Source organism: Carex rostrata, chromosome 10 (assembly GCF_964058835.1).
Source record: "Carex rostrata chromosome 10, lpCarRost1.2, whole genome shotgun sequence".
Taxonomy (NCBI): Eukaryota; Viridiplantae; Streptophyta; class Magnoliopsida; order Poales; family Cyperaceae; genus Carex; species Carex rostrata.
This window is the reverse complement of record NC_135927.1, coordinates 12,609,457-12,620,862: the sequence shown is the minus strand read 5'-3', so window position 1 is coordinate 12,620,862 and position 11,406 is coordinate 12,609,457. Positions and strand designations below refer to the sequence as shown.

Genomic DNA, 11,406 nt, shown 5'->3' with positions numbered 1-11,406 from the left:
CTTTTATTTCAATATCAAGTTTTATAATTTTACGGTTTATAGACTTATGTTGCTCTCTTTCTCTTCTAACAAATATTTAAAATAAAAAAAAAACATTGAGTAATCTTAGATTTCAAAATCGTGTTCCTAATAGTGTCAGAAAAAAAAATCAAAACCGGCCATCTAGTAATTGGTTTGGGCATTTTAAAAAAAAAAAAAATCAAAACCGGCCATCTAGTAATTGGTTTGGGCATTTTAAAAAAAAAAAAATCAAAACCGGCCATCTAGTAATTGGTTTGGGCATTTTAAAAAAAAAAAAATCAAAACCGGCCATCTAGTAATTGGTTTGGACATTTTTTTTTAAAAAAAAAATCAGAATTTGTAAGCATAATTAATAATTTTTAATTAGGTTGGATATTAATAAAAAAGGGAAAATTTCCAATGTCGGATACGAAACGGAGCCGATTGATATATCCAACTAAACTGATAATCTCGACCGGTCCCGGTTGGGTTTCCCGCCGCTCCACTACCTCAATAGTCAATCCAAAATCAAGGCTTCATCAACCGCAACCAACCGAACTCGTTGCAATGTCCGACCGCCGATCCCCGGTTCAGCTTGAACCGGAATTCGATGCGCTTGACCTTGACCTCGATCTTGAACCGGACGACCTCCACCCTTCAATCCCCCTTAAAAAGGTCCCCGCTGGAGACCTCTACGAGGCGGCGCGCGCCGGCGATGTCGACCGTCTGAAAATTTTAATCGAAGGCGGAGCCAATGTAAACCTCCGGGACAGGTGGGACTCGGTCGCCTTGTACTACGCGTGCCTCACTGGCCACTTCGAGGCGGCGCAGATGTTACTCGAGGCTGGAGCTGTATGCTCTGAGAAAACCTTCGATGGGGATAGGTGGTGATCTATCGATTGCTTCAAAGATTATTACAAATTTGGTGGAATAAATCATTTCAATTCTGGTGGTTCGGATAACTTTATTTATTTTTTAATTTATATTTGTCTGGGTTGAGACTTAAGAGTGCCAACTCTTGTTACTGTTTAAATCAGCTGTGATAGAACTATTAATATTTAGTTAAACTAGCTAAGAGTGCCTTTATATTTTATAATTGATGTAGGTGTCATTATGCAGCACTAAATTTGCGGTTGAGAAGGCTGCTTAAAACATACGAGGCACGGCCACCACCTCTTGCACCATTAAATGCAGCACTACGAGATGTGTTTCTGGCATTCCCAGGGAACAGGAGGGGTTATCTTGAGCAATGTGATGGTGATTATTCAAGAATTGCAGGTTCGTAGAATTAAATCATCTATATACATATATTTTTTGCGGTCAAGTTAAAAAGATTTTATCTGGATTATGGTCGACAGTTATTGCTCATTGTTTCAACTAAGCTATAATATGTTGATTGGTGCCAAGCATGTTTGTTCTGACATGTGTACCTGATCACATTTTACTTTGTATATAAACTTTTACTTTTCTGTACTTCAGGTGAAACAGATAGTGCATCAAGCTCAACTCCGTTTCCACCTGACATCACATTTTACATAGATGGCCAGCCAATTGAGGCGCACCGTGCAATTCTCTCTGCACATTCATCTTTCTTCAAACAAAAGTTCAGTACTGACTGGAGAAACCGTACTCAGGTGCGTTTCTCAAGCCAAAAATTGTCATACCGAGCTCTGCACAGCCTTCTCCATTTCTTCTACTCTGACCGGCTTGAAGTAGCTGTCGAAGACATGCCTGACCTGGTACGCACATGCAAGGCTTGTAAGATGGAGGGGTTGCAAAGCATTCTAGAGAAAGAAATGGTTCACCAGAAGTACGCTGATTACAAATCCTTAAGAGAGGTAGATAACTCCCAAAAGAAGTTTATTCTGCAAGGCTCGGCCTTGCCAGAGGAGGATCGGCTGCCTTTTGCTCTCCGAAAGATCCTAGAAGCTTCTCTTGAAAACTGTGAAAATGGAGAGGAGCAAAGCCAATGTGACTTTGCAGATATTCATGTGAAAGTTGGGGATAGAATCTTTCGGTGCCACCAAGTGGTGCTCGCTGCGAGGTCGGAATATTTTAGGGCTAGGCTGTCAAGAGCTATGGAATTTCTAGAAGGCAATAGAGGCAAGGAGATTGATGCCATTCCATTTCTTGAAGAACATGATTTGAGCTCAGAGGCATTCGAGAAAATGTTAGAGTACATGTAAGTTAATTCTGGTATGGTACTGATCTGGCAAAGTATTGACTAGAAGCAATATGAGCATGGTTTATATTTTATTTTGTTCCATTTTTTAATGAGTTATTTTATATTTTTTACTATGAAACTGAATTTTAAGCATCAATAAAGTCAAGTTCTTAATAATACCCAGCAACCATCAGGTACATTTGGTACTGGCTGTTCTGAAGCTGTACCAGAATTGTACCATATTTACTGGTATTTATTTGTTCAATGTTGTAATAGTATTCAGTATCGTTTGTTGAACTTTGTTCTTTGCTTAATATTCAGGTATACTGATGGCTTGAAAGAAGTAGATCCTGATCAGGTATTACTTTTTTCTTCGCTGGTAGCCTCTTTTATCTTCCAGTTCCTATTGGTTCTGAATTATCCAAAAAAAAAAGGAAAAACTAATCATATTTATGTCTGCCTTTGCTTTTTCTCCTTTTGAGTTAGGCTGAGGAGATGTTTGATGCAGCCTCAAGATACCTGTTATTCCCTTTGAAGCGTGCAGTTGCCGATGTGTTGTTGCCTCAACTGGAAATGGTATCGCCAGCTGAGCTCTGCCATTGGCTGATATTATCTGACATGTATGTTCTCTCTCTCATCCTAAAGTACAAGTAAAACCTTCAGAAAGAAAATCAAGTACAATTATGGTTAATATTTCTGGAAAGAAAATCAAGTACATAGTATAACCAGTAACTGCCAGAAATCCCCTTCATATTGATGTATAGCTGTACAATTATATACCAATTTAATTCTTTGTTAACTGTGTTTGCCAATCAATTTATTCCATGATGCAAAATAGGTACGGTGTAGTGAAGTTAAGGGAATACTGCCTGGACGTTATGGCATGCAATTTTGAGACATTCGCCGACACACCAGAATTCCGAGCAATGCTTCTGACACTCCCGCCGCCTTCTGGAGATGATTCCTTGCGTACCACACAGCCAAATGCACCTGGTACTGTTGGCAGTGCCAATGAAGGCAACATTCTAGATGATTTGCGTGAAAAATGGTTGGAAGCTGAAGGATCTGAGCTTGACCAGAGAGATGAGAGTGCTGCTTTGTTTGACAAGAGGTTGGAGATGTTAATGCTTGTGGCAGAGAAAGAGGTAAATGATGATGAAGATGGTATTTTGGTTTAGTAAACATTGATTGGATAAGGTGCTTGAAAATTTTGCTTAGCATATCCATTTTGTACATGTGACTGCTTTTCTACTTCTCATTTTATTGTTGTCAGGAAAGATGTCAGTACTAATGGATAATTTACAGAAGTATTTATTTTGTAGAGTTGCAGTTTTACATCATGTAATCTTGAAATTAAATAAAACAATCTTATTTCTATCCTAAGAATTGTTAAACTAAAGCTGTACTTGCGTACTCCACTGACATAGAGAACCATTTTAAATGTTTGTGCATATATTATTTCGAGGATTTTCTAAGACCCACATGCTATTATTTTAGAGAAATTGACCAGCTTTATTATTATATTGTCCTAATTATAAGTACTGTTAGGCAGAAGCTTACAGTGACAGACAAAATAGAATTCCATAAAATCACAAATAAGATTGGAACTCGCCGCAGCAGGAGTGAGGAAGGTCCAAAAAAGAGAAGAAAAAATTAGGAAAAAGAAAGAAAAAGAAAGGGGAAACCACAACCCAACCTCGAATTCCATGGATTACAAAAAGGATGCTGACAGTCCAAGCCACACAGCAAAATCAGACTGTAACGAAGCAAAATGTCACTGCAGCTAAACTGCATAGAGTCATTCTTTATGCACTTTTATATTTGAGTTACTATAATTTGTACAAGTTAATATAGCTTGAGTTTAAACATGTCAATATCCAATGTGTACTTTTGTGGAAGCGAAAGAGTGGCTTAAAAATTGAAGGATAATTTTCGTACAATATCAGCAATTTACCAAAACTAGTCTTAAATATTCAAAAATAAATCCAATACCAATTATTTTAAAACCAAGTTCTTCATTACAATATAAACCTAGACAAATTCGAGTCACTGAAACTCAGCATCCATCAAACTTTTTACAAATTACAATCCTATGTAAACCAGATATTTCAGCCCAACAAATTTATGCAATAACGACTCTATGAACATATAAAAGAACCCTTTACTTTTCCTTAGCTGCCTCAAAAATAAGAGGAGCTAAAAATCAAAAATCATGATGCATTGAACTCTCTTCATAAAGAGAAGCATTCCTATGTTCGGTAAAACCGAAAAAACTGGGGAAAAAAAAAACTGTAACACCCCTTTTACCCTTTTTTTTTTCTTTCTATTGTTTACCTAACCTCACATTTTTCTTTTCTAAAATAATTTCAAAGAAAAAGACACCAATTTAGTCTTCATTTACATCCTTTGCATTAGAAGTAGCATCGTCCATAGTTGAATTTGAAGTAACCTCGATAGTACTGCCTACATCTCCACTTTCGGAGGGAGCTTGTGAAGTTGCATCATCTTCTAGAGTCAAGTTGGAGACACTCTCGGCAACTGAACTTGCATCATCCAAGGAGGAACAGGAGGGGGTTTTGTGCATATTTCTGTCTTCTGATTGTGATTTTGCATTTGGAGATTGTTGCTTTTGTAAACTATAGTACATGATGCTCGCAGTGAGTGTCATAATCATTTTCTGATTCACCTGCATATTGTAAATAATAAGAGAAACATGTGAGATGTTATATCTGACCTAGAATTCCAGAGCTAAGTTAACAGTTTGGTTCAAGTAATAATGTAGTTTACGTATGAATTGCAAGAAAAACACTTCAAACTTTTAAAGTTCAAAAGAATCAGTTATTATAACCTGACATCAACACAACAATTGGAGGATAAAAATGATACTTACAAATTTGCAAACACTTTTCGTAAATTGGAAATTAATTTAGCTCATTTCCATTTTTTTTACCTCCATAATGTCCTCGGGTAACAAAAAGACAGAGCATCCAAGCTTTCTCGCAACACTGATAATATATGTAGCATTCAGTTTTCTGTCCTCCTCTGAAACAGAATATAAAATTATATAAATATTAAACAAAAGCACATATATCCATCCAACAAATCTTGGTACATAAAACCTAAGTTTCAAAGAATTATTTGGCCTTTAACAGACTAATCTGAATAACTCGAAAGAAAAGATTAACAAAAATAGAGCAGAAGAAACACCCACCCTCTTCACCCTTGGTGACAAGCTTCCAGCTGACAACCCTTGGCTCAACAGCACTAAGAAGCTCCAGGAAGAATACTCCAGTTGCTATACTCCTATCCTGAAATAAATTAAAATAAAACAATACGTAAATATGGAATATGCTAACAATTAGTGCTATACCTAGACTAGCAGGTTTTGTTACTAAAATCAATGGGACCAAAAATTAAGCCACTTAGGGTTTTATACCAGATCAAACAAGTACTTGTCAAAATCCTATGCTTAGATAATAAATTACACCATGCCTAAGAGAGGTGGTTGGTCCATATTCTCACAGTGGAGAGGTTGTACATTGGCTTTTTGGGGACTTGTTTGGAAAGTCTGTATTATACCTTGAAACTGTCAATCTGAGAAGATCTGCCCGCTGACCTAATTTTGCTATTTGCCCAGTTTAGAATATCAGCATCCGTTATCTCTTTTCCTTGAGATTGGCATCGCAAGTTCTTCAGCAGTTGAAGGATGTTAAACCTCATCAACTGCCACAAGTATGCTGGGATTGAAAACCCAATAAAAAAGGGATGCATATTAGATGATGCTATTGCAGGATGAACCAGTAAATCAGTAGACTGATACATGGAATCAATACCTTTGCTTAGGAAAAATTACATTAATAATATCAAAAGATACATGTATGCTCAACAAACATGTATAAATTGGATGTTACATACCAAGAATAAGCTTCTTATTTCCTTGAACGATGTCATTCCCAGCTAAATTGACAAGGGAGAAATTAAGCTCCCTGCCAATATTAATAACTTGGTTGCAGTTCTCAACCTTTCTAAAGGGCATCTTGATCGGAGGCTTTGATGCTTGCTTCCACCTAACACACCCTGGAGAGACCTTGTCCAACACCTCCAACAGAACCCATCTATGCAAAATACCAACTTTTATAAGGAAAGGATGCAAATTTTATCAGAAAAAATCTTGTTTCTAAACATATGTTCTTTTTCAAATTGAAACTTTGAGAGGCCAAGTCTACTGTAAATTTCGAGTGTCACACCAAGTCATGCAAAGAAAGATTTCAATAGAGTATTGCAGTTACCGACCTGCACCAGATTTTGAGAAATATTTTTCATATTGTTGTTATTCAGTTCTTCTTGTTTGGGGATCGCCAGTTCAACAAGAATTCAAGGGGACTTTTTGTAAATACAAGAGAATGCCTGATCAAATAACTTGACATGATGTTACATCCCAGTTAATATACCTGGTGCCAGTGTGGTCTAATACCATCAATACCAAATCCACTGTACCCCCATATGAGATAATGATAAAGGTAAAGGAGTACCCATTTTTAACATCTTCAAAGAGGTTATTGACATAGGTAGCAATGCCAAGACTGTTAATCCACATACGGAAAGATCTCTCCTCCCTTGAAATTATTACATCTTCAGGAGTGGTGGCCTGTGTAATTTTTATCTTCTTGTTGTCTGTTGTGAACCCATTCCTGCACAATATTATTTTAGATTGTTTTACATTTAGTTTGAATTGAATTATAAGATAATATTTCAAAACTTAGGAAGTTACATATATAGCTGACTTGGAGAATACGATTTGACTGACCTAAAGAAGTGTATAGAAGTACACTGCGTAATGTTGAACAACATATGCAAAGTTCAAATTGTGCAAATAATTAAACCAACTTAGAAATAAAACATCTGTTGGACAAATCTCACAACTGCTTTAAAACGGTTCATGGCATTGGGTTTAAGAGGGAAGGCCAATTACTGAGGCAACTCAAAAGGAAACTGGCATTTGTAAAATAGTAGCATTCAAAATGGGCTGGATCATGTTAAAATTAGATATAAAGAAATATCATTCAGATGTCAAGGAAAGATTGATGTTTCTACCTGTGTTGGAAAATTTGAGCCACAAATGCAAGATTCAAATTGGGAGATCCCTCGACAATATCCTTTGGAGTGAGGTATCTCTTACAATCCAGTTTCTCAGCCTGTTCAATTACCATTTTTGCCCTTTCGTTTGGATCCTTTACATCTGTGGTTGTCTCAGAAGAAACTTCTGGTGCAAGAGCCTTTAGGAGGTATGCATAGGCCTCTCCATCCTGGGGGAAAATAAAAAGCAAAAAGACAACTTCATTCATTAATTGACTACTAACAATATTTGTAATATCAATCAAATATCTTCCCTGGTTAGTGTCAAATAAACATAGGGAATTTTCTGTCTATATGCAAGAAATCCTCAAATAGTGTGATATTGTTTCTCTTTTTGGGTGATATATCCTTTACAAATAACAAGGGACCTTAAAGAATGCACCAGAATAGTAGCATATATATAGTACTTATAACAACACGGAGATAGAGAAAAACCTCACCTTAACATCTGTGGAGAAGTTTGTGACAGTTTTCTGGTACCCAGCCTTCTTAAGATGATGATTCATCCACTTAAGCAGCATCTTTTCAGGTCCCATACCCATCAGCTCCTCCAAATCCTATCCAAAATATACACATGACACACAAAATATCAACCAAGCTAATACTAAAACGAAAGAAGAAAAAAATTGTCTATTGAGAGAGAGAGGAGGGAGGGCGATTGTACCTGATTGTCATCGACCAGCTCAACCAACTGGGGTGTCTTTCTGATGTTCAGATCGGCCAACAGTTGAATCTTAAATGAGGTTCAACAAAGTCAGTAAGCCAATAGAAAAAACAATTGAAGGTCACAGCTTGAAAGTTCCTTTGATCATTCGGTAATTAACCAAAAAATTAGAGAAAAGTTGAAGCACCTACCTTTATAATTTGTGATATAATCCCAAGAATCAAATGAGGCTGAAAAGGTAAAATCAAACTTAGTTAAAGTAGCAATAACAAGTATGTAGTTTTTCATAAGCTAGTAGATAAAAGAGACTTTTAGAATGATAAAACATACTCTTCCTTCCACCATATCTTGTGTACCAATGTTAACTACTGTGCAACCAATAGCTTTAGCAGAATTGAGGCAGAGAGTGTGGTTCTCATTCCTCTCCCATGGGTTCAGAACCCTTTTTTTATTGATTGCTCTCTCATCTATTGTCCCCGGAACCGCAACATTTATCAGCTTGCTATTTGAAATATGAAAATAAAAATAAAATAAGTAGTTGAGTATTGAACATAAGCATGAGATATGCTTGGTACCCAAACTTCTTTTTTGCATAGATCTTAAAAAAAAAACTCCCAATCAAGTGCTGGAACTGAAATTTACCAAAGACTTCGGAGCTAATATATACTGTCCTAGTGTTTACAGTTCACCCCATTTTACTATATTTGCGAGCATGTCTCACATCTACAATGAATAACCAACATATTTTAGATTATTTGCAAGTAACAGTTACTGTTATACCCAAAGGTTAGATCCAGCAATATACGATAACGTTGTCAAAATCTTTTCAAATTAGCTCAACAAGATTGAGTATGACTAATTCACAGGAACATGCACATCAGCATTTTGGCTTCATTTTTATGCAATTTGGAATTTAAATGGAGAATCAGGGGAAGTGGCAAAATAGTAAGCACTTTCACAGAATATGCCTCCCAACCTTGAGTCAACTTTTCGTCCTTGCAGTTATCAGTAAATCTCTCAATACTATAGATTATGTTAGCTGCACATATGGTTATACTTCCAGTATAGCTTGAAAGATAACATAACAAAAAAAAAAAAAAGAGTTGAGAACATGTAATTTAGCAAAAGGCACCTACCAGAGAAGGACACCATCTCTGACAAGATCAAAGAGATCATTCGAAGCAGGATCCATTGGCAGGTACTTCTTCAGAAAGGGATCCTCACCTAGGTAGCTATTTATGTGAGCAACATAAGATGCCTTCTCATTCTCGTTTATGTGATGTAGCAGTGTAGTAGTTGTGGCTTTAAGAAACGATGAGGAGTTCTTTGCTCCACTAGCTCCCTTCTTGGCTGCAGCCTTCCCCCGGAGATCCAAGTACTCCTGATAATATGATTTCTTTAGTGAAAAGTCACTTATAAGAGCAATATACAAAGTTTCTGAATTACCCCTTTCAGCATAATTACATCTAGACATCCGGAAAAGAAGAGCCACCTATTCTCTATTGAGGAATTACTTAGCACGTGACACAAAAACTGCAAATATGCCAATCAGGCCTCGAAGTCTGGTTTATACAGATAGTAGCAGCTAAACCCAACAACTTCATCAACTAAAGACTAATAAAGGTGAACTCAATTTCTCCTGACTTGAGACAATTGACGCTTAGAAGGAAGCAAATGCAAACTTTTGCTTGTACTATCAACCAAAAACAAATTATGGGTATTAAAATGGGGGCCAAATCCATTAGGGGTCAGTCTGCTCTTCAGTAAAAGGTGCACTTGTTTGATAATCTCACATCAAAAACACAAAGGTATAGTTTACCTTAAGGAAGACTTCAAATTCTATTTCCTGGGTATCATCAGGATATGATTCAGATAAAATGGAAGCAATTTCAGCAGCTGATATTTCATCCTTTAGACCCTTCAGTTTTAGCATCAGTGGTGGTAGGCCCTTCACTGTCAACTTTCCAGTCTCTCTTTGTGCAATGATATACTACAAAGTTCCAACAAGTTACACAATCAATAACTAAAGTTTTTAGTTTTTCCAAAAAACAATTGCATTTCTGAAGCTGGATATAGTAGCAAGATATCATAATTCTATCAAATTCAATGATAACTGCAATTGGAATTGGAGAACCTCAACTATACCTTCGGGCTGTTAAAAATAAGCAATGCAATGAACAAAAAAAAAATAATAAAAAAAAAAAAAATAAACATATAAGATCGTCTATAAACATCCGATGACGAGAACTTTCTGAGGGTCCCAATCGAAATCTATTCGAGGTGCAAACTTTCGAAACTGGACGAAACAGTTAAGATAGTCGCTCTCTTATAAATAAAACACTCGACAAGCTCGATCAATCAGACAAATTCGCACGAAACATGAGAAAAATAGGGCTTGACATGAATTTACCTTCGCTTTGAGGCTCCGCAACTCGACTTGCGTGAATTGGCTCTGTAACCATGGATCTGATACCAGCACCCCCTGGAAAGTCGACATTTCTCAATCGATTCAAGTGGAATCCCACTTCTCCAGCACTAAATGAAACGATAAAAAAAAAAAAAAACTCTCTCAGATTCTCAGCTTCTATTCTTTTCTTCTAGACTAAGAGAAACCGCTGATACAAGAACATGAACATAAAAAAGCGACGAGAGCAATGGGAACAAAAACAAAAGACAGCTATTGATTTCCGTACCTCAATTTTCTCCGATTTTTGAGATTTCTAACTAAATGGCTACAATTAAGGCGCGCTGTCCAAATGCACTTCTTTTTCTATTTCTTTTTGCTATTATGATGAAATCCAGGGTTCGTGGGAAGGCGTCGGATCAGATGCAATGTGGGGCCCACCCTTTTTTTATTTTCTATTTTTGCCGAAAGGCGATTCAAAGAAACTTGTAGTTTCTGTTTTTCCTTTATTTCTAGCTTTGAGAAATAAAAAATAGATAAATACAATTATTTTGGTAAGAGTTTCTTGTACTACGTCTTTGTATTTTAACTTGTAGCGGGTCAATAAATGAAACCATGTCCTGACTTGCTACATGTAAAACATTGCAATAACACATACTGAGTGCTGGTCGTAGTAGAAGAATTCGCATCCTCTGAGATATCTCATATTTTGCGTGACTTTTTGGAAAATCTCAACCGTTGAAATACGTTCTACGCGAATCTCAAAACTCAAATAATACTTGCCCCTACGTCACCCCCCGAATAGGCACCGGACACGTCGGTCACGCAAAAGGTGAGATATCTCAGAGGATACGCACTCGTAGTAGAACCTAGGACTGGCAAAAAAAGCTCGTGGCTCGTGGCCCGCTTGGTATTCGCCCGTGACTCGATCGATAACAGCTCGTTCGTTAATGGATCGAGTTAAAATTAGCTCGCTCGCTACATACTCGAGCCAGAATTAATGAGTTTGAGTTTGGCCTGGTTCGGCACGAGCCAGCT

The 11,406-nt window shown here is 37.0% G+C and overlaps 2 protein-coding genes across 4 annotated transcripts; one reads left to right on the top strand and one right to left on the bottom strand.

The window, feature by feature from the left end:
* Window positions 1–405: 405 nt before the first annotated feature.
* On the top strand, window positions 406–3,544 carry LOC144560476 (ankyrin repeat family protein). Of its 2 annotated transcripts, XM_078309685.1 has the most exons (6): window positions 406–884; window positions 1,106–1,278; window positions 1,480–2,182; window positions 2,486–2,522; window positions 2,651–2,784; window positions 3,003–3,544. In XM_078309685.1, exons 1-6 carry the CDS (start codon window positions 421–423, stop codon window positions 3,340–3,342), a joined length of 1,851 nt encoding a protein of 616 aa, XP_078165811.1. In that variant the 5' UTR covers window positions 406–420; the 3' UTR covers window positions 3,343–3,544. The 2 variants fall into 2 exon arrangements, with proteins under 2 accessions (XP_078165811.1, XP_078165812.1); XM_078309686.1 differs by lacking the exon at window positions 3,003–3,544 and having other exon boundaries at window positions 2,647–2,781.
* A 569-nt stretch (window positions 3,545–4,113) lies between these two features.
* Window positions 4,114–10,841, bottom strand: LOC144560475 (fimbrin-4-like). Of its 2 annotated transcripts, XM_078309683.1 has the most exons (15): window positions 10,658–10,841; window positions 10,375–10,499; window positions 9,784–9,954; window positions 9,101–9,345; window positions 8,295–8,466; window positions 8,156–8,194; window positions 7,965–8,033; window positions 7,741–7,857; window positions 7,259–7,470; window positions 6,697–6,855; window positions 6,080–6,279; window positions 5,744–5,901; window positions 5,376–5,472; window positions 5,115–5,206; window positions 4,114–4,850 (listed from the first exon to the last, which is right to left on the bottom strand). In XM_078309683.1, exons 2-15 carry the CDS (start codon window positions 10,459–10,461, stop codon window positions 4,551–4,553), a joined length of 2,118 nt encoding a protein of 705 aa, XP_078165809.1. In that variant the 5' UTR covers window positions 10,462–10,499; window positions 10,658–10,841; the 3' UTR covers window positions 4,114–4,550. The 2 variants fall into 2 exon arrangements, with proteins under 2 accessions (XP_078165809.1, XP_078165810.1); XM_078309684.1 differs by lacking the exon at window positions 10,658–10,841 and having other exon boundaries at window positions 10,375–10,597.
* Window positions 10,842–11,406: the final 565 nt, after the last annotated feature.

Excerpts from the sequence above, each read along its gene's own strand:
- LOC144560476 (XM_078309685.1), top strand. The coding sequence starts at position 421 with ATGTCGGATACGAAACGGAGCCGATTGATATATCCAACTAAACTGATA. Across the intron at positions 1,279-1,479 it reads TGATTATTCAAGAATTGCAG|GTGAAACAGATAGTGCATCA; the intron begins GTTCGTAGAATT and ends TCTGTACTTCAG. Across the intron at positions 2,523-2,650 it reads AAGAAGTAGATCCTGATCAG|GCTGAGGAGATGTTTGATGC; the intron begins GTATTACTTTTT and ends CTTTTGAGTTAG.
- LOC144560475 (XM_078309683.1), bottom strand. The coding sequence starts at position 10,461 with ATGTCGACTTTCCAGGGGGTGCTGGTATCAGATCCATGGTTACAGAGC. Across the intron at positions 9,955-10,374 it reads TGCGGAGCCTCAAAGCGAAG|TATATCATTGCACAAAGAGA; the intron begins GTAAATTCATGT and ends GGAACTTTGTAG. Across the intron at positions 7,471-7,740 it reads ACTTCTCCACAGATGTTAAG|GATGGAGAGGCCTATGCATA; the intron begins GTGAGGTTTTTC and ends ATTTTCCCCCAG.